Raw genomic sequence first — 24,013 nt, 5'->3', positions numbered from 1 at the left:
CAAAAAAAAATTAGTGAGAAGAGTGGCACTGTTTTACATTTTTACAAACCTCTTTAATATCTCGATAGTGGACATTAAAGAAGATAGCTATATAATCTCTAGAAATTTCCACTATTACATTAGGAGAATATTAGGAGCAAAAAGAAGTATATACTATTTTAATACTGTTATGAAGACAGTTTTGACCTCAAAGACCTTGAAAGAATATTAAAGAGTCCCGAATACATACTATGAAAACAACTGACTGCTTAATGTAAATTTCTGGTAGGAAAATTTTAGAATTAAAAATAATTGTAAAGAAATAGAAATGCAAATACTGAAGACTGAAGACAGGGTAATGATTTTATTTAAAGAGTAACAGAGCAAGGTTATTACTCAAATATAATTTCAGATTCTCATATAAAATATGCTGACACTGTAATGCTTTAAAACACCTTGCATTATGTTTCATTTTATCTGTCAGATTTCACTATAAAATTTTTAACATGTTTTCTAAATGTCTGGCTAGGTTTAAGACTGAAGAAACTCATATATATTGTTTACTCTTAAAGTTTTAGATCTGTGATCTAGACAAAGATTTTAAGAATAAACTCGTAAATTTATTTTATAATGCATACCTGTTTGTAGGATATAATGAAGTCACGAGAAGTCTCATGAACATATTCACCAACTATGGATTTAAATCAACCTACCTCCTCTGCTGCTGCCTCTGAAAGCAGACCTTCCTTCTGAGCGCAGGTCACGTGGAAATAGGCTCTGCACATCCCTGCATCACAGCTAATGCAAACTCCAGTTCTAGCAAAACGAGGGTCTTCACAGAAGCTACACTCCTACAATGGAATAACAGGAAAAGTCTCAGAGCAAAAATATTTCCAGAACAGAAACTGCATTCTCATACAAAGCATCTACAAAATACAAATAGCGAACCAACAGTATATCAATACAAACAATAACTATAGGCAAGTATTTATATGAAAAAAGTAATTCTCTATATAGTTCTAAAAAACAAAATTCCACTGATACAGTAATGAGGATAATAATAATTAATATCATTTGAGGGCTTACCGTGTGCTAGGCACTATTCTAAGCACTTTATAAGTATTAATATATATAATCATTTGACACTCTATTCCACAACAATATGTGGAAAAGGTACTATATTTCCATCTTACATATGAGAAAATTTTACACATGAGAAAACTGAGGTAAAGACAGTTTTCAAACCAGGACAATCTTACCTTAAGTCCATGCTCTTAACCATTAAGCTACACTGATTTGAACAATGTAATACTACTCAGAAAAATTAAGGAAAATAAATAAGAAGCCAGAGAAAATTCACTGAAAGATCTAGGCATTGCAACCAAAGATATAATGCATTTAAAAAATATATTTAAGAGAATTAAAAGTAATCTTAAGTAAACAATTTTGTGAAATTGGTACTAATACACAATATAGCCAATTATTTACATTCTTTCTGTATACAAAGGGAAAACCTGCAAAACTAAAGGCATAAACTGTTGAAATTACCCCAAATGCCACCACCCCAATTTATTTTTTTGATACTTTTAACTAAGCCACAGAGAGAGAAGAAGAAAAACGTAGTCTCAAAATATACACTACTCTGGTAATAGGAACCTTCACAAAAAAACCTGCTAAATTGTGAAAGATTGCCAGTAGACAACTAAGGAAGAACTGCTTAATAAATGTATTCTACATAAATTAAATATGAGAGAAACATTTTTTAAAAAATTAAAAAGTTTCAATAGACACTAAAAACATCATATTAATACTATAACAGTTAGTGAGTACCTACTTGGTATACAACACCAAACTGATATATTAGCAATGAATAAAAATAACAGGAACAGGACTCTGGGTACAGATGTGAAAACATTCCCAACCCCTGACACTCTACTGCCTAATTATGGGTCTTTTTCCACCAACAGTAGTATATGTATGGTAAAAATTCCAGCAAATAGTAATCTAAACATGAAACCAAAAAATTGAGAAAGAGAGAGAAAGAAAAGAGATAGAGAGAAGGAGAGGGGGTCAGAGAGGGAGAAATGAAGAAATTAAACTATTTAAAGGATGTCAATACTATGAACGAATCAAATTGTTTAGGATAGTCCCCTAAGTGAGTAATTTAACGTAGTATGATGAAATTGGGCAAGGGATTTCAGAGTGAACACAAAGAAAAAATTTCCAACAGTGAAGTCTCATAAGACAATACAACAAACTAATAAAGAAAATAGAATCTTCCTCAATTGCTTGAATCATTTAAAATGCAAGGGAACGGGCTTCCCTGGTGGCACAGTGGTTGAGAATCAGCCTGCCAATGCAGGAGACACGGGTTCAAGCCCAGGTCTGGGAAGATCCCACATGCCACGGATCAATTAAGTCCATGTGCCACAACTACTGAGCCTGCGCTCTAGAGCTCAGGAGCCACAACTACTGAAGCCCACGTGCCTACAGCTTGTGCTCCACAACAAAGAGAAGCCACCGCAGTGAGAAGCCTGTGCACGCAACGAAGAGCAGCCCATGCTCGCCACAACTAGAGAAAGCCCACGCACAGCAACGAAGACCCAACACAGCCAAAAATAAATAAATAAATTTAAAAATAAGTAAATAAATAAAATGCTAGGGAACTAAGCAACTGAGAACACAGGGGAGAAAGTAATCAGGAGGAGGAAATGGATAGACAATGTGATCTAGAGAGCTATCCCAGATATAATTCACAGCACTGGGTTTGATTTTGCAGATGAGCTAGAGAGTACGTAATTTTTTGACTCCACGTCCCAGTAATACTTCAAAACAAAAGCAGGTGATAATGAAAATAATCAGCTGATAATTATACATTTAATGACTCTCCTTTTCAATCCAGAGGTCACTGCTGGTCTCAGTTATATGAAGTAATATCTGGTTACTGTTCTTTAATTGCTTCTAGATTTATATTTATGGTAAAAACATGTGCTTATTGAAAAAGATGGAAGCTACTCCCTTCTAGGCTCTGTGCTCTTGAATTATGAAACTGCCCTCAAAAGGTAGTAACTTCCATTTCCAACACTGGTGGGCCAGGTAATTTGTATTACTCCTACTCAACTAGAAAATGTGGACAAATTATTTTTTTAATTATAGTTTAAAGGCATTTAAGAGAGGTAACAAGATAGTGTGCAATTACTTGAGCACCAGGAAAGTTAAGTTCAATACTAGGGCCTGGAAGCTTTATCTAATTCTGGAGAGGAAAGCTGCAACCTCCCAAACTAAAGCACAAGATTATTCGAGGGTAGAAGGTGACGGATGGGGATGGTGTTTAAAGCCCAAAGAGGATATTCTGGATATAACAGCAGAAACTGTGAAATTTTAAAAATTTCAAATCAGAATTTTCCAACAATCTGTACGTTTCCCACCCCACCTTTAATATGTTACTAATGCTCTTTAAGAGTTTTCCTTCCCAACTGCCCAATACATAGTAATGGAAAGAGAATATATCATTGCCTAATTAGTTCTAGTATTCCGAAGATGTTTGCAATAATTATATACTTAAGTTTAAATTCATAAGTGAGTTATCTTATCACTTATAATCCTAAAACTCAGTCATAATTAAAAACATATTTATAAACTATGGAGGATGAGGATCATTTGCTAGTAAAAAAAAAAAATTCTGTTGGCCTTCTGCAGTAGAAGTAAAATAATGGGTGCTTCTTGTACTCTTTTCATAATTTTAATAAATTCCACTTCAAAAGTAAAGTCAGAAATTAAGCTTGTATTTGATCCAACTGATTAAAAATAAGGATGTAGTCTGAGAATTCATTATGCACTAAGCAGTGTGCTAAATACGAGGAAAACAGCAGTGGCATTAACTACCATTTTACCCCACAAGTTATACAAATATATAGAAGAATTTATACATTATTGGCTCTCTGGGAAAATTACTACCAATACTAAATGATTTAGTGCTAACTGCTCTCCAATAGCACAATTAGTAATAAGCATTTCTGTAGTCAACCATGATATTAGTAAAAAGTCATGTAAACTAACAAGTAAAAACCTTCTCTTAGACCATCAAAAACACTTTGTCTTACCTTGGCACCATATTTGGAATAGTTCATTTCTGTTAGTGTTACTGGTCGCAATTTGTCAATATCTCCAAAGGCTACACCAGGAACATACAGGGCACAGACAATGTGAACCCATCTATAAGGAGAAAAGATGATTTTGCTATCAGACCTTCGGAAAAAATGCCCACAGGAAAATAAATGTAAAATTATGTGTCATCTCAAATAACTACTCCAAGAATTTTATGATCAGATTTCAAAATCTCAGACACACAACTAAAGAATATGGAACATCTATACAATGATATCATTTACAGAAAAAGGGACTGCAATAAGCGTTACTTTTCCAGCAGCTTAGCCAAAGGTGAGAGTTAACATCTATAATTGCCGTTCACTTAAAATTCATCACACTTTGCACTTATGTGTTATTCTTAAATATTTGCACAAAACCACTATTCAAATGAAACATCATTTTCATATGCATGGAAAGGTATCACATTCATTATTTTAAGCACTCTGAGAATTAAGGATCCTAATTTAAGACTTGTGAAGTTACTCTGCATAAACCACATAAAATTGCTCTTTCCTGTTACTTTTTTCTAAAAGCTACTAGATAATCCTTAAGGACATATTTTAAAACAATTTTTGGTGTGCATCTTAACTTTATTTCTTCTCAGGTTGAAACTGATTGCTAGAAGATGGTACCAAACAGTTGTAATAACATAAGAAAGTCATATTTCATTCAACTTATCTGTTCACCATACAACCTATGTACTAAAACGTATGTGCCCCACATATATTTTTTGAAGTCTGAATGATGCTACAACACTAAACAAAGAATGTTCAGTTTCAGTATACTAAACAGAAAAAATAAATAGGAGTTGATTCTAATTCCATTTTTTAAAAACTGCTCTGAACATTTTTAAATATATTAGGCACCCTGTTTGCTTACAATCAAACAAAACACAGGATCACTAGATTTTGAAATGTAAACAGATCTATATCACTTCTGCAAGACACAGAGTAAAAATGAGATGGCAAATATCTCTTAACCTTGTGAAAATATTAACAACAAATTTTGCTTTAGCACAGCTTGAGAGGCTATCATTGCTACATGGTTCTGTTTTGTGATGCATTACGAGTTTTAAAGAAATAAGACTAAGAATCACTTTATAGATGTACTGGGGAAAATAGTTACAAATCTTTAAAAATTATCTTTTTTTATTGGGAAGAAACTCCAAGGTTTTGTGATTTTCTTGATAAAATGTTTTAATCCAACCTCCCAAATGCATCCTGTGGAGTTCAGTATAAAGATACACATCTTCAACAAGCAGCTGCTTTCTCAATTTAATTTGCACAGTTTTCTCACGCTCCACTGGTGTGTTAAATGCTGCTGTACTCTGTACAAGTTCATCTTTGATAAACCCAACAGCTGGCTGCTTGCTTCCTACTGACCTTCTTAAAATGTTTTAGTACAAGTCACACAGTACTACAGATTTAAACTACCATTTCAGTGTGATTGGCACACAAGCGTATCATTTCCCCCAACCACTCATGTGAGGATGCCAACTTGACTCTATTAAAATACATATCAAACAGCTGAGACAATTTTGGTCCTTTTTAATATATGTTGTATATAGTTTTTTGTTCATTTGTTTAGCTGCACATACTTTAGAACCTTTTAATTAAGACAAACTGAGAAATCAAAAAGGAATAATTTTCCTTGTTACTTTACCATCCATTCTGCTTGGAGCTATGAAGACAGATGTTGATTAGGGAAAGGAGCAGAAAACAAGCATCCCATAAATCCACCAAAAAACAAAGAGTCAGAATTGTCATTCTAGCGTAGAAGCTATTAATAGATTCTTTTAAATTTACATATTTTAATAAAGCAAACTAAGTAGAAAGCTACTTCTCAAAAAACTCATTTCAGAATGGGAACTATATTCATCAATCAAATTTGATTTTGTAATGTCTTGTATTTGTAGTGCCTTTATAACATATTAAAAAATTCACTTCCAGGATGTTATTTTCATTCTTTCATTTATTCATTCAGTAATTAATTACTAAGTGTCTACTAGGAGCACCATGCAGGAAGTTTGGAAGTTACAATGATTTACGTGAAATGTTTGCAGCATAGGGTGTGGTACCCTATTATATTAAAGTATGTCTAATACTTCCTATAATCAGGTTTTTAATACCATTAACACAGAATAAAACACTCTAAGAAAAAAAATAAAAATTTAATGATAAGAATGGGCTGATGGTCTTCTCACATTAAATCACATCATCTTCTATTGTAGAATTTGTGGCTCCCATCAGAAACAGAGGGGGGAAAAGTCTAATTAGACTACATAATAGAAGTCAATTTCAAAACCTTTTTCATTCTTTCCATGCATTGTTCTTTCTTTTCATCTGTTTTGCATTTTAGCTACAATACTAAATAGCTTGTCAAATTTCTTGGCTTTTTTTGCCTTGATTCAAGCTAGTATTACATCCTTCAAACTATATCAAGACCTGTAATTTCCACACTAGCCTACAGGTGAGCGTGAACATCAACACAAATAAAATGTTCAAACAGTATAAAAAAAACTTGCCAGGCTGCACCATGCAGGGAGGTGTCTACATACATGTAAGATCCACAGAAGTCGATACAAATATCTCCCAGTAAAACTAAATGGTTAAAGAGGCCTCCTTTTTCTTCATTCAGAAAAACTTTCCAAGTTATTTTGTGGACTATGTATTAGTACATATTATATATTAGTGTGATAAGAGAGCTACTTTATAGTTGCTTTTCAATAGAAATTTCAAATTACTGACGAGAAAAAAAGTAAAATAAATGCTCTTCCCTAAAACAAAGCTCTGTGTTTTCCAAAGCTGCCATACTTATTCACAACAATTTATCACCATAAATTTCAAATCTCAGGACTAAAGAGTTACTAAGAAAGAATTTATGCAGTTGGTATTCTATGATTACCTTAAGTAAGTAGAATAATATTGGTAATAAAAATCACTAGTAGTAGCAGTAGCAGAACTAAGGAGATATTTATTAAAATACTTACTACACTCCAGAAACTACACTGCTTACAGAAATCATCTCATTTAATTCTCTCAAAAGTGCTAGGAAACTGAGGCATAAAATGGTTAAATCTAAAATCACAGTTAGTAAGAAAAGACTAGAATTCAAATATAGGTGGTCCAACCTGAAAGTACACGCTTTTCATGTTGTGCTAAATTCCCTAATTCTAGGCCAAAGTCACTCCAAACATAAAATAATGCTCATGTCCACGATACAGACCAGAGACTCAAGTCAATACATCAAATAATTTGTTATGTATTTATTTTATTTGGGGGATGAGCTTATGTCAGACAAGAGGTAAGATTTTTAGTCATTTTTCCTAAACATCAACACAGGGTTCTCTAAGATTCCATGGTAGACCCTATGCAATCCCAATAATCTTGTATGGCAATACTTCTCAAGGCCCTGTCTGCCAACTGAGGTAAAAATGAGAAAAATAAGAATAATATTTTTTACTCTACTAAAAAAAATTTATTAAATTTAAAAGACTGTCCTTTATTTTGGGATAAAATGTATCCTATCCTTTTCAAGATGTTAAAATATGAAAAATAATGGTGATAATTTGTACAAGTTATTTTGTTATTCTTGTTAAAATATTAAATGTTTCGTAAAAATACTGAAATATACGTATGTGGCAAAATAAAAAATTGAGCACCCCCTCTTACACGGGGGAGGAGGGTAAGTAGTGATCTATAAAATATAAAAGGTTAGAAACTACTCTTATACATCAGTCACCCATCCTAGTTGGTAGTCTCCTTAGAAAAAAAACATGAAAGATGCCAACGCTATGATGATGACAACTGCTCAAATGTGGTAATAAAGATGAGTGTGAATATAGTGAAAAGAACATAGGTCTTTGTGCCAGTTATCAATTTATTGCCTCTCAGCTCAAATCCACCCTTCAATATCTGCTTTGCAACAATGAACAGAATCCCTTCAGCATTTCTCCTTTACAGTAAGCGTCATATCATACTAAGCTGTCTCAGTAGGGAGTAGTAGAAGGCACTGTAGGAGGAAGGGGCTTCTCTGCAGGATGGGAAGAGGACATCCGCCAGTGCTCTGCCCCACCACATGCATCGTCCCTCAGTGACCCTGCAGGCCCAGGCTGGAGATCACTTTTTTGTGGGCCTCTCAACACAGACACCATACACTCCAGGCTTTGAACCACTGCCCAGCCACCCACTTGCCAAGAACTGTAGACTAGGTAGTGACCCAGGCAAACCAGCCAACTTCTCTGCCAGCCAGTAGGCTGGAACTACAGTTTCTCTAACAAGGCCTGAACCCCAGCCTTGGGGAAGGTGTCTTCATTCCAAGTTTGTCATTCCCTGTATACTCTCCCTCAGCCCTACGGTATTATTCTTTAGAGTTCTTTTATATCTTATGGTTACTGTTTATCATAGCTTAGTAATTCTTTACACTAAACATCCCCTTTTAAAATCACTGTATGGGTTCTGTTTCCTGATATATGCTTGCAGTCAAACAGATCTGAGTTCAAATTTAACTATGGACTTGTTCAAATTAAAACTATGTAATGATCTGAGCCTCAGGTACTACCTATAAAATAGGAAACTTTACCATCTCTCTTATCATATGGTCATTACTAAGATTAAATGGGATTATGGGTTATAAAGGCAAATGCAGATCCTCAATAAATGATCTTTTCTCCTCCCTGCCCTGATCTGTAGCCTCCTGTCCATTTACTCTATGCCAAAAAGACACAAAGAAGCAATCAAATGAAACTGTGTAACTCAGAAAATCATAAATAGAAAAATAGTCAGAAGCATACTCATTATAAAGCAGGCATATTAACCCAACAGAATTATGACATCAACCTTCCAGCATCTGTCTCCTTGAAAATTCCATCCTGATTGGGACATAGTTCACAGCTAGGGGAAACACCACATTTACAGGCATCACAAAACCAAGGTTCAGTGGAGTTTTCAGAAGCTGAACTCATAATAGAGTCACTCTCTCCATCAACTCCATAACAACCTAAAAGAAAAAAAGAGTATGATTAAATAGAGTTTATTTTTTAAACTCACGTTTATAAAGTTACAAAAAAAAAAGGGAAAGGAAGTAGAGGAAAATTCTGAAAAATTAATGGTTTATAAGAATATAACAAACACATAACAAACACATAAGTCAAAACACATAAGTGAAATCATTTTATAAAAATATTTTTTCACCTACCATAGTATATGCAATGAAATAAATGACTCTTTAAGATAATTTTAGACCTACTGGAAAGCATTACAGAAGGAGGAAATTTTAAGGTTCTTTAAAAAATGTTTTAACTAAAAAAATACATAAAAATATGCGTTTTCATTAAAAAGAAATCAGAACTATTTAGTCTATGAACTATTAATTAGTAAACATTTTTGAGCTCTCTTTGTACTGAACACATATATAAAAGACCATGATCATGCAAAACATACAAAAAAAGCCTCTGATCTAATTTTGGAGGTGGCAGATTAAAACACAAATTCATACAACCACAAATGCAAAGCTAGTATTAGTAAAAGGAAAATAATACAGAAACACGCACACACATAAATTAAGGCTATAGAACAATATGAATAGTTCAGACTAGAGTTAGACAAGTGAGTTCTATTCACAGCTGAGCCAGTCTAGAACTATACAAGGTATTTGATCTTTTTAAACATTTATAATTCTTCTAACTTCTGTAAAAATGTATCCATAACTGAAATGAAAAGAGAATACTCTTTTTCCTCTTTTCATTCACTGATAACTCGATATTCTGAGGGTTAAATTATTTAAGCAGCTAATGTGATTTAAAAAATTTTAAATATCCTCATGAACATACCAAACAAAGAAGATAATGTAGCATAGTTCTTTACATTTTAGAGTAGGACATCAACCATTATTGATGGCTTGTAATAAAGAGTACCTCCCTGGTGACTACAATAATCATGACTCCTAAATTGTTTTCTTTTACCTAAATAGTGCTGGATATACCACAAACTTCATATTATCTAACTCTTTTTCCAGAAAGGAAGACACTGCCCTAATGACAAAACATACTTAAGAAAAATAATTTAATGTATATGTAGTAATTAAAAAGATTACAATCTTATTCTAGTTCCAATGTATGCCCCATCATCTTTAGGCTTGGGCATTTCTCTGATATCCTAAGACACATTTATTTCCTGTCAAGACAGGTCACTTCTACATATAGCCTATAATCAACCTTCCCAGGATACTTTTCACCAGGTTTATTCTAAGAGGGTAGTCTTAGTGCCAAACTCAAAAGGGCCCTAAGTACCCAAAGAACCCTTCAATAAACTGAAGCCATTAAAAAAAACCACTATGAGAAACATATATAAGTAACAAGCATCTCTCAAAAGGACTCACCATGTAGGTAAGTTTATATGCATCCAATGTAAGATCATGTGATTACTGAAACTGGTTATACACTACACAGACAACAGGAGCCTGTTGAAAAGCATCTTCACATAACCACCAAAGACATCCAAGTTAAAACAAATAAATAAGTATGTAAATAAATACTGAGTTGAACAAGTCACCCAGAAAGAAAAAGAACCATACACATTAATAAATAATTTTAAACTACCAACATTAATTTACTAGATGTCGTTAATAGGTCAACAGTCATGCATAAGTATTTTATTCACACAGTAGTACCACTCCATATAGATTATATTAAAATATCCTAGTAGGCAGAAAACTAAAAAGTTGTTTGCAACTGTGATTTACATAAGCTGCCTCACGCAAATCCCTTAATTATTGTCAAGCTTATGTTATTCAAAGGCTTTATAATGGTGAACCTTAACATAATCTGAAAAGTCATACGAAAGAATGCCAGAGAAAAGATTTTAAAGGAGCTAGACTATCATGCACAAGATAAGAAAAGGAATCAAACTATTAATTTCTTTAATATAATTAAATTGTGCTTGGTAATAATTATCAACTTCATCACTTCTTTTTAGATATACATTTTTTAAATGATAAATTATAAAATGAAAAAGAAATAAAATTTTCTTCTGGGAGTAGTTATTATTAACCATCACCAATAGAAGAATATTCTTCAGTAAAGGCAACAGTAAGCAAAACATTTTATTCAAAAAAATCATAAAACAATAAAAACAGTCAATTTGATATCTCAAAAGGTTATGCAATACTACAAAGAGAAAAGTCTATTTTCTTCACAAAATAATATTCCTTCGAGGCAAATTCTTTCATTTGTATCCACACAAAGTCCCAAGATAATAAAACCCCCAAGTGACTATCCATTTTATTCATCTCATTCACCAATATCAAGGTAAATCACAGCAGTTCACTCTTTTAGAATAAAGCAGTTTCAATTCTAATTTTTAAAGAATATACCACACACCTGACAAACACCTGCATAATGATTAAACCACCTACAAACCACCTGAGAAGTGATTTCAACCTAGGAAATTCCTACTTTGTAACCTAGAAGGCTGGTATTATATAAGCACAAAGAACAACCAGCAAGTGGATAAGTATTTCTTCTTCAGCTTCACTGCCCTTGAAAAATAATCCACTCTGTGTTATTACCTTTACAGAGTTCTTTACTTGCCACTTTTCCCCTATTTCCACTTTGCCCTGCCATTTTTCCCCTATTTCTCTGCCATACCTGTTGGGTTTACTGAGCTCTAGACCAAAGTTCTAGCATTTATATCCACTCTAATCCATTTTAATTAATGACTAAATACATTTTTAAATATTTTTTTCTTCCATAGACAAAAGAATTTAAACTACCATAAAACAAGGTTTATTCTCTTCTACCTATCTAATTTTGAGTAAAAGATGCAAAAAGTACACTTTCAATATGATTACAGAAAAAAAGTCTTTCTTTTATATGGGTAAACATATAAAATAAAAAATTTATAGATATATAAAACCTATTTCATATAGGTTTTTCATGTTTTTAAATGGGTAAACAGAGAAAACATGGTTCTATGACTGTCTAACAATCAACCTCTGGGTAGTACATGCAACTTATACAAATCATATTTAATGCAAAATAATATAAAATGTGCTTACAATTGTTTTGAGTTATACAAGAATACGTATAATCCAAATCAGTGGAAATATTCCCATTCAGCCTGGCATGGGAGACCAAAAGACCTACAGTCTTCTACTTTCTAGCTATGTAACTGTAGACAAACCACATCTCTGAGGCTGAGTTACCTCATCTGCAGTAAGTATTTAACATCTATTCTAACTATCTCTCAGTATAGAAAATTAAAAAACAGGAACAAAAAATTTGCCATTTTAAAATTTAAAATTTTTCTGTACTTAACATCCTATCACTAGAACTCTGATTACAAAACCCACTAAAATAAAAGATTTTAAATTGAGTAATATTGTTGTTTATGAGAAAAGAACTTATAACATGCATGATACCTGTCACAAATATATCCTAAAGCACAAAAGAGCAAAAGTGCCTGCTCACATATAAAGTCCAAATGGTTATAACTTGAACATACTTTAGTACCCAATAAACACTCATAACAATATATTTTTGCATATGCTAAGAAATAAAAATAGTCTAGGGCTAGGCTAACAGCAGACTGAAAAGTAAACAAAGGGGGGAAAACATCTTAGTATACCTTATTTAATGCATTGCTGGCAAAGTGTGCTACCTAATGCTCTGTCATGTACTATGACATGTAGGTGACATTTTTCTTCAGACAGTACAATCAATACATCAGGATAACTGACATCACAGTCAGGGGTACCCTACTATTACAAGTCAGTTACAAGATCTTGTCACAAAGGTGCTTATACTAAGTGACAAGCTGCAACCCAAACAAAAAAGAAATTCATCTACACTTAGATGAAATAAGTACTCTGAAAAATAGACAGTTATACATTTAATAACCACATTTGGAAAACTATCTTTTAGCAAAATCTCAACTTAAAAACTTACCTAGGACTTCCCTGGTGGCGCAGTGGTTAAGAATCTGCCTGCCAATGCAGGAGACATGAGTTCGAACCCTGGTGCAGGAAGATTCCACATGCCGCGGAGCAACTAAGCCGCTGCGCCGCAACTACTGAGCCTGCGCTCTAGAGCCCATGAGCCACAACTACGGAGACTGCGTGCTGCAACTACTGAAGCCCGCGTGCCTAGAGCCTGTGCTCCGCAACAAGAGAAGCCACTGCAGTGATAAGCCCATGCACTGCAATGAAGAGTAGCCCCCTCTCGCTGCAACTAGAGAAAGCCCGCGCACAGCAAGAAAGACACAACACAGCCAAAATTAAAATAAATAAATAAATTAATTTTAAAAAAAACTTACCTAAATTATAATTACTTAAGCCATAAGTATATTTTTTTAAAAAAGGGAAAAAAGAAAAAGAAATGATAAAGCAAATACACAAAAGCACTAACTATGGTTGTCTGGATATTAGGACTGTTAGAAATGTTTTATCTTCTCTCTGTTCTATAGTTCCCACATTTTATTTACTATTCATGCAATATATTATGAAAGAGAATTAGCTTTCTCTAAAATAAAACATTTAATACGTTCATGTTTAACCATGAAATGTTTAAGGAAAAGTTGCATGGCCGATTTACAATACGGAAGTCTGTCACTTAGGCACCTGATTAAAAACCAAAACCAAAAACATAAAACCTAGCAACACTAGTTTCCTATTATGCCTTAGAAAATTTCACTTCTTCTGAATTCATTAATTTTAGATAAAAATTCATTTTGGAACTTTAAAAGTATCAGAGAAATATCTACATATGTGTATAAAAATGAACATTCTAAACAGTGAAAAATATTACAAAGTTAAAAGGTACAGAACAGGGTGGAAAAAGTATTCGCAAGGATGAAAACTATTTGTAACACATATAGCTAACAAAGGATTAACATTAAAAAAAAAAAATTCCAAGAAGTCAATGAGAAAAAGACAAGAAATGACAAGAGAAATATATAGAAAGTAACAGAAAAAAGAAAATAGCCAGATACCAAACTTCAATACAAATAAAGTGAACACATAATTAAGAGATAGTCTCCAAAATATTTTTTTAATTTATTAATATGCAGTGTTGCAGAGTTATCAAGTAGTTTGTACACTGTTGGTAAGAACACAAATAAATACAGTCTTTTTGAAGGGCAATCTGGCAAAGTTTGTTAAAAGTTTAAATGCACTTACCTTTTGATTCATTCTAGGAATCTACCCCACAGAAATTACATGTATATGACATATTTGTTAGCACTATATATAAGCAAAAAACTACAAACAAAAAAAGTAAATACATTATGGTTGAACCACTCTATAGCTAAATACATACCATTAAAAAAATAATAATAAAATATCCATATGTACTCATGAAAAGAATCTCAAGATTAAGAGATGAGTGAGTGAAATAAAGAGATGAGTGAAATAAAGTGAGTTATACGGGAGGAAAATCCCATGGAATTTATCTTATTTATTTACTTATTGCAGGGCAGGGACTGTGCAATTATGCATATGCATATGTGCACACGTGCATGTAAGTAAGAGCCTGACGAAAGGGACTCTTCACTGGTCAAATCTGGACAATCTAAGCATCACAAAGAGTAATGAGGTTGTAGATGATAATGTGTGAGACCACAGTAATACTGAAAAGGATAAAAGGGGAGAAGTTCTCTACAAAATAAATGCTGCCTGATAAATGTAGAAGGAATGATAGAATTAGAAAATCCCCACCCTACTGAGACTGAACCAGGAAGAAATAGAAAATATAAACAGACCAATCACAAGCACTGAAATTGAACTGTGATTAAAAATCTTCCAACAAACAAAAGTGCACAACCAGATGGCTTCACAGGTGAATTCTATCAAACATTTAGAGAAGAGCTAACACCTATCTTTCTCAAACTCTTCCAAAATACAGCGGAGGGAGGAACACTCCTAAGCTCATTCTATGAGGCCACCATCACCCTGATACCAAAACCAGACAAAGATGTCACAAAGAAAACTACAGGCCAGTATCACTGATGAACGTAGATGCAAAAATCCTCAACAAAATACTAGCAAACTGAAACCAACAGCACATTAAAAGGATCATACAGCATGGTCAAGTGGGGTTTATTCCAGGAATGCAAGGATTCCTCAATATACACAAATCAATCAATGAGATACACCATATTAACAAATTGAAGGAGAAAAACCATATGATCATCTCAATAGATGCAGAAAAAGTTTTAGACAAAATTCAACACCCATTTATGATAAAAACCCTCCAGAAAGTAGGCACAGAGGGAACTTACCCCACATAATAAAGGCCATATATGATAAACCCACAGCCAATATCATCCTCAATGGTGAAAACTGAAACCATTTCCACTAACATCAGGAACAAGACAAGGCTGCCCACTCTCACCACTATTATTCAACATAGTTTTGGAACTTTTAGCCACAGCAATCAGAGAAGAAAAAGAAATAAAAGGAATCCAAATTGGAAAAGAAGAAGTAAAGCTGTCACTGTTTGCAGATGACATGATACTACACATAGAGAATCCTAAAGATGCTACCAGAAAACTACTAGAGCTAATCAATGAATTTGGTAAAGTAGCAGGATACAAAATTAATGCACAGAAATCTCTCGCATTCCTATACACTAATGATGAAAAATCTGAAAGAGAAATTAAGAAAACACTCCCATTTACCATTGCAACAAAAAGAATAAAATATCTAGGAATAAACCTACCTAAGGAGACAAAAGACCTGTATGCAGAAAACTAGAAGACACTGATGAAAGAAATTAAAGATGATACAAACAGATGGAGAGATATACCATGTTCTTGGATTGGAAGAATCAACATTGTGAAAATGACTATACTACCCAAAGCAATCTACAGATTCAATGCAGTCCCTATCAAACTACCAATGGCATTTTTCACAGAACTAGAACAAAAACTTTCACAATTTGTATAGAAACACAAAAGACCCCGAATAGCCAAAGCAATCTTGAGAACGAAAAACAGTGCTGGAGGAATCAGGCTCCCTGACTTCAGACTAGACTACAAAGCTACAGTAATCAAGACAGTATGGTACTGGCACAAAAACAGAAATCTAGATCAATGGAACAGGATAGAAAGCCCAGAGACAAACCCAAGCACATATGGTCACCTTATTTTTGATAAAGGAGGCAAGAATATACAATGGAGAAAAGACAGCCTCTTCAATAAATGCTGCTGGGAAAACTGGATAGCTACATGTAAAAGAATGAAATTTGAACACTCCCTAACACCATACACAAGATTAAAAGCTAAAAGGGAGTAAGACCATGGTCCACCTAGAAAAAAGATAAAAAACAAAAAAATCTACGTTATTTGGACCAGGTCACACATCATTACATATTTTTTCAACCCAGGTTCCAATTAATATGGGGTGGCAACAGTGCATAACAGTGTCAGTAAGACTTGACCCAAAACATCTCCAGGATATATATATGCTGATCAGGCTGCACATTACTGTACTGAGGATTATTGTTACTTTTCCTCAAAAGAGAAATTCAACCATGTAACCAAAGATTATTAAGCAGGGTTTGATGTGTTTTTTTTTTTCTTTTTCTATTGAGTAGACAAGACTGCTACAAAGCTAGTGGAAGATGAAAAAGTCTTCACAGATCTACTAATCAACACAATTTCTTAGTGATGCTATCCAAATGCGACCAAAAAAACTTAAATGGAAAAGTCGGGAGTATATCCATATTAAAACAACCCCTTCTCAAACGAACAGTGATATTTGGCAAGGAATCTTTTGCACTAGTAGATAAAAATGACCTACAGGAAATTACATTAGAAAGGATCCCAAATACCGTATTTGGTATGTTTACTAACAAACAGGGAATAACAATTTTATTAGAACACTATATTAATCATAACTTTAATTCATTAGGTTTATAAAAATATACATTGATGTTTAATAACACTTCTCCCTTAAACCAAAACAGATCATTTAAAATCTCCAAAACTAGGAATCTTTCAAGATATTAGCTCTAATACTACTACTAAGAAAAGAAAGAAAAGCTACTAAGAAAATGAGAAAGAGAATTATATAATCACAAAAATTAATGAGAGAAAGGGAAAATTATACTAAAGGAAGAAAGTAGTAACAATAAAATAAAAAACTCAAGATTTATTTTTTACTTTGATTTACAATTTGCATCTTTAACTTTGAACGTATCTGAAGTTCACAGAATTAACAATACTCCCAACAAAGCAATTATACTACAACATATTCAGTTTCTGAATAGAGAAACTACTCAGTTTCTCTATTTATTGTTTTCCCTATTTATTTTTTCCACATATTAGCTTGCTCCCAAAAAGCCTACAAAGCATCACACTCAGGAGTATTAATTTCCCTTTCCGTGTCTTCCCTTCTTCCTTCTCTCATAATAAAAATAGTTCCCCTATTCTAATGAGTTAGTCTTGGGAGAAAAATGAGCAATCATTAGCAAATGCTCAAGTGCCATCAGAGCCATTTAAATGAATAACACAAGAAAAAATGCTACATGACTTTATAGACACAACTTGCTTTTGACCTAAATGAAATTACCACTCAGTTTGATAATCTTCTTTGTCTGCCTTCACTCAGAGAGATTTTTTGGCTGTTTCTAAAAAATCAAAGCTTCCTTAGAAAGAAAGTAGATTTGCCATTATTGAGACTATTCATCTGAAGCACAAGTATCATTATGAACTTTTAATAGCTCTAGACACATCAGGAGAACTAATGGGGTGTCCTTCCAGAAATCTACATTCATTTAAACAAGAATCTATTGGGAAAGAACTCATACCAAGAATCGAAGAGGTACAAGACTAAATCAAAGACGAAGACAATGTTGGTGAGGATACAGAGAAAAGGGAACCCTCGTACACTGTTGGTGGGATTGTAAATTGGTGCAGCCACTATGAAAAACAGTATGGACGTTCCTTAAAAAACTAAAAATAGAACTACCATATGAACCAGCAATTCCACTGCTGGGTATATATGCAAAGAAAACAGAAACACTAATTCGAAAAGATACATGCACCCAAATGTTCACAGCACCATTATTTACAACAGCCAAGATATGGAAGCAACCTTAGTGTACATCAACAAATGAATGGATAAAGAAGATCTGGTATACACAATTGAATATTACTCAGCCATTAAAAAGAATGAAATTCTGCCATTTGCAACAATGTGGATGGACCTAGAGAGTAAATATTATGCTTAGGCGAATAAGTCAGCCAGAAAAGGACAAATACCTATGTTATCACTTATATGTGGAATCTAAAAAAATAAAACAGCAAATATATGGAACAAAACAGAAACAGACTCAATATATAGAAAACAAACTAGCAGTTACCAGTGGGGAGAGGGAAGGGAGGAGGGGCAAGATAAGGGTAGGAGATTAAGAGATACAAACTACTATGTATGAAATAAATAAGTAACAAGGATACATTGTACAGCACATGGAAATACAGCCATTATTTTGTAATAACTTTAAATGGAGTAAAATCTATAAAAATACTGAATCACTACTTCATACATCTTAATATAATATTATAAATCCACCATACTTCAATAAATAAATAAATAAGACAAGAGGTCAGAGGGGAGGGTTCATTCTGATTTGTACATGGTACTAGTCCCCAGGAGACTCAGGCCTGAGTCCAAAATGAAGGACCTATAGTACAATAAAACAGTTGCTTTACTATCATAGCTGTGGGACATTGAGACCGCATGGCTGTAGGAGCCTGCCTACCAGCAGCAAGACACATCACCCTCAAAGTAGATGAGGAACTATACAGTCAAATACTTCTAAAGACCAGGCAACTATCAAAAATGAGCAAGGGATTTGAGAGAAGACAGTGGTAAACTGAAGATTGTAACTTCACCAGCAGGAGGCAGCCCTATTCAGCTCCAGAGGATTGTTTCCATAAGAGAGTGAAAACCTACTGCTGTCAGAACTTCAAGAGAACGAATTCCAGAAAGTGCAAAATAAAATCTCCCAGTTTTTAAATGTTAGCAATCAATTCAATTTCTTAAAACCATTGTGCTAGCCTTAAAAATCACATCCATGGTCAAACCTATGAAGTAGAGATAGTGCCCTCACCATGATGAAAAGTCAACAACACTAATAGTACTGGTCATGCCTGCGTCACACATCAGCAATGACAGTCATGAATACAAGCAATGGTAACATACTTGTGACCATCAGTGGTGATCAATACAACAATGGCAGCACAGCTGCTGCTTTTGATGTTCAACTATTCTGCAACTCCTCCAAGAAATCTGAACCACTCCTGGAGGGAAAAAAAAAATGCATACATACAACCATGTTGACTGGTCTCAATTTATATTCATTACTAATCTAAAGTGGTTGCTTATTGCTATCTGGTAATGATATATACACATAATATATACATGTGAATACATGCATGTATGTATACACACACACACAATATTAAGTATTGTGTTATTCCCCCAAATAACTATTTTACACCTACCTCTCACTCCTCAAATCTCCAACACTCTGCTAATGACTGCTTCCTATTTCACTGAAAAGATAAGAAGCATTCAAAAAATAATTTCCACATGCTCTGACCACCACATCTAACATCCTACCTACATCTGTATCCATATATTTTCTTTTCCCTCCAGTTACTATGGCTACCTTTATCTATTAAATCTCTCCACTTGGTACTGGATCCCATCCTCTCTAGCCTTGTACTCAAAGCCCTTGCTCCACCAACTGTTCCCCTTTCTCTCCTTACATCATCAATTGTCAACTTTCTCTTTCCGCTGGTCACTTCCATCAGCACACTAACATGCCAGGTAATCTGCATCTGTGGTAGGCAGCCTCTAAGATGGCCCACAGTATTAACATTCTTGGAATGTCCCCTCCTACATTTGACTATCGTTGTTCTGTGTGAACAACAGAATATGGCAGAAATGATAGTACATAGTCTGTTAACTAATTTTGTATCTTTCCCCTTGCTTTTATGTATTTTACATTTATTTAATAAATCATGTGATATAAACATTTTGTCCATAACCCTTTTTTTCCCATGACCTTTGGGATGGCTTGCCTGCTAGTGTACTGGGCGTCTACAGTTGCATTAGAGTAATTTCCCACAAGACAGGTTTCCATCTTACTCTAAAAACAGTATTTGAGAGCTACCTTCTCTTTTGAAACATCTTCCTTACTTAACCTCCAGGTCACTACTTAAGGTTCTTCTCCTATCTCACTGGCAATGTGTTCCCCACCTCCTCTGACGTGCTAGGACCACTTTACTACTCCCTGTGAGCACATCCAGGCTCACAGTTTTAAATAACATCTGCAGACTGATGAGTCCCAAATTTACCTCGCCAGCCCCTATATGTTACCTAAACTCTAAAAATTTAAAACCAAACTTTTACTCTCCACCTCAAAACTTATTCGTCTCTTGGATCATTGCTATGGTCTCCTAAATGGTCTCCCCGATTCCCACTTTGGACCCACTTCAGTCTACTCTCAACCCAGCAGTCAGAGTGATCCTTCCAAAACATAAATCAAATCATATTAATCCTCTGCTCAAAACTCATGTCGGTCTTCCCAGATCCATCACAGTAAAATCTGAAACCTATGACTTTCAAGGCCTCATCTGGCTTGCCCCCAGCTCTGCCTCTACCACTAATCAGCTCACTCACTCAGTTCTAGCCACACTAACCTTCATGTCATTATACAAACACCCCGAACACGTTTCCACTTCAACATCTTTACTCACTACTCACTCATTCTGGAGTGCTCTTTCCCCAAATATTCACATGGTTTGCTCACTCACATCCTTCAGGTCACTGCCCAAATATCACCAGTAACAGAGAGGATTTCCTGTGTAAGCTTTTATAAATACAAACTTCCACCTACCCACTCAACCACCCCCATTCGTAGCACTCCCAATATTCCTTTTCCTTATTTATTTTTCTCCATAGTCCAGACCACCACCTGATACATACTTATTGTTTTATGTTTTCATTCCTGTCTCTCTTACTATACTTTAAGCTCCATGAGGTCAGCAATGTCTATATTGTTTATTTTACATGCCTAAAACCAACAGAATGCCTAGCACACAGAAGGTACTAAACAAATATTACTGAAAAAAATAAATGAATGAATAACAGTAATAGGAGACATTCCCACAGTGAGTCTTAGCAGCAAGGGAGGGGAGCTTCACATGAAGGCAAGAGGACTGGTTAAAGAAGCACAGGTCCCACAGGTCTCAAGTCCAGCAGACACCCAGAACTATTTGGGAGAAGGACTATAATACCAGAAAGACCAGTAAGAAAAGGCCATAGAAACACTGTTTTGCAGTAGGCATGGCCCTGATAAGAAAAAATTAACTCATAGGAAAAAAGAATAACTTTACCACGGAGAAACCTGGAAGACACCCTCTCAACCAAGTGATCAAAATAACATCACCAGTAACTGGACAAACAAACATACATGCATTGACAGCACAACATAACTTCTATGGCACCCCTGCCAAAAGCACATAACCTGAACCTAATCATGAGAAAACGTAAGAAAACCCCAATATTGAGGACATTCTATAAAAGAACTGGCCTGTATTCTTTAAAAATGCCAATGGCATGAAACACAAAAAGACTCAAAATATGTTCTAGATTAAAGGAAACTACACAGACATGACAACTGAATGCAATTCATAATCCTGGATTTTATTTTGCTAGAATCAACATTATTGGGATGATTGGCAAAATGTGAATATAATCGGTAGATTACAGTATTCTATCAATGCTGATTTCCTGACTTTGATAATTATGTGACTGTGTAAAAGAATGCCCTTGTTCTTTGTTCTTAAGAAATATACATTGAGGTATTAGGGGTAGAGCTGAACATTTTGTCTACAATTTACCCTCAGAGAGGTGAGGAAAAAATTATTATGAGAGAAGATAAAACAAATATGGCAAAATGTCACCATCTTGGAAATCTGAGTGACAAGTATATGGAAATTCTATTACTCTTATAACTTTTCTATAAGTCAGAAATTATGTCAAAATAAAAAATTTTAAACAAAGTACAACAAAATGTTACATAAAAAAAGGTTCAAAATTCATAATCAGGAAAAATATTTTCAACATATTATACGTAATATGTAATTACACATTACATATAAAAATATGTTCAACGTATTTCAAAATATTCAGATTTTAAAAGATGAACTCTACAAATTCTCCTTTCAAGTTCAAAATTTAAAAGTGTAACTGTTAAAGAAGAAACTATAATACCAGTAGACTTCAACAATTACTTTTTAAATAATACATTCTACTAGACTAACATACTAGACGTTTTCCTATATCTAAATTTCAGTTAAAAACTTGAAATAATGCCATGATGGAAAATATTATAACAATGACCTTCAAAGAAATACTGATTTCCATACAGTAATAATCTATTTTAATTTTTTTAAACACATTTTAAGTGAACGTAATCTGAAAAATAACACCCATTATACTTTGAAAATTCAGTATGTCTTAGTTCAAATATCATAAAATACTACAGGAAAACCTTAGTATAGTACATATGTAAAGTAGCTGATATTACTTATATAAATGCAGTATCAACCAGCCATTTCTAAAAGGAAACAAAACAAAGCAAAATTACCTTCATGGACTGTAATGCCACAATTGTCACACTGAATTATTTCATCAGCATCCTCACTATTATCTCCAAGACAAACACAGCAAATCAGAATATGGTCCATTTTTTGAGAACTCCAGTTTTGACTCTTCTCAAGAATCAGCGAGTCCTAATATTAAAATATCAGAAAATCACATATTTAAAAGGTGATTTTAATAAATAAAATTCGCACCTTAAATCATTTTACGCATTTCCAAAATTATGCTGCATACTCCATTATTTTAGTAATTTCAAAGTATGCTATGTTTGAGAAGTGAACCTCTTTGTCAAAGGACCCTCTAAGCACCCTCTCTCTAATTTTTCACTTCTCTGCAAGTCCCATATTCTCTCTCCTCTAGGAAATATAAAACCAAGCTTATAACCAACAACCCTTCATCTGCTTTGCCATTCTGGATATAGTCTGACCCCTGAAACTACAAGAAAGGAAAAATTAACCCATAAGTAATTACTAACCCTATATATGGGTTTTAAAACTATAAGACATGTTTCCTACACTTAGGAAGCTTATAATCTTATCTTGGGGAGACAAGACACACACATATTAAACAATTAAAAAAAATCAAGATAACGTATAAGCAAATATGTATGTGATGGCATATTACAGACTACACTCCTTTAGTGCTGGGGAATCCAGAATTTCCAGGGTCATCAAGCCACTGAATGACAGATCCATGAAAGCCTGCATAGGAAATCTGTGTATACAGGTACAGAAAACCATCTAAAAAAGAATCCAGATTGACTGATTGCTAGAAGAGTCAGAGTACTCTATTAGGTTTATGTCAAGAAATATCTAGTGAAAACTGGTAATAAAGATACCTAGTTAATTGTAATATAAAAGGAGAAAGGAAGATGTATTAATGAATATAAAAAAATAAAGGGAAGAGTGTGCTCCATTTAATTTAAACCTTCGGCATTATAAATTTAAACTTTAAATGACAAATTAACATGATGATGATTCTTGTCATATTTAACACACTGGGCTCAGCATTACATATAATAAAAGATGGCACTTGAGTCTATATATTTTCATTTAAGAACCTAACCATATTCAGAAACAAAATAAATTAGTTCCATATCACACATTAACTATATTGTTTCATATTAACATTTTTATATTTCTATATTCTTTTAAACTGACCAATATCCAAACGTAACCTTTAGAGTCATTTCAATAGCAATTTGTAAATAACA

General features: G+C 33.9%; 1 protein-coding gene across 12 annotated transcripts in view; it reads right to left on the bottom strand.

Annotated features, from left to right (window-relative positions):
* PHF14 (PHD finger protein 14) overlaps positions 1-24,013 on the bottom strand; it is a 201,320-nt gene that overhangs the window by 162,509 nt on the left and 14,798 nt on the right. For all 12 annotated transcript variants that reach the window (XR_002646530.2, XR_016394355.1, XM_022587093.3 and 9 more), the window contains exons 4-7: positions 22,787-22,931; positions 8,967-9,126; positions 4,083-4,194; positions 693-830 (exon numbers count right to left, since the gene is read on the bottom strand). Coding sequence is in view for 10 of the 12 variants with exons in the window: in XM_022587093.3 (XP_022442801.1) it covers positions 693-830; positions 4,083-4,194; positions 8,967-9,126; positions 22,787-22,931 (555 nt within the window). In the remaining 2 variants the exon portion in view is untranslated. The remainder of the gene's footprint in view (positions 1-692; positions 831-4,082; positions 4,195-8,966; positions 9,127-22,786; positions 22,932-24,013) is intronic.

This window comes from Delphinapterus leucas, chromosome 9 (genome assembly GCF_059928025.1).
Source record: "Delphinapterus leucas isolate spDelLeu-1000000601 "Yukka" chromosome 9, BTC_Dleu_Yukka2, whole genome shotgun sequence".
NCBI classification, from domain to species: domain Eukaryota; kingdom Metazoa; phylum Chordata; class Mammalia; order Artiodactyla; family Monodontidae; genus Delphinapterus; species Delphinapterus leucas.
Note: the sequence above shows the minus strand (reverse complement) of the source record. Positions and strands in the feature narration are given on the sequence as shown.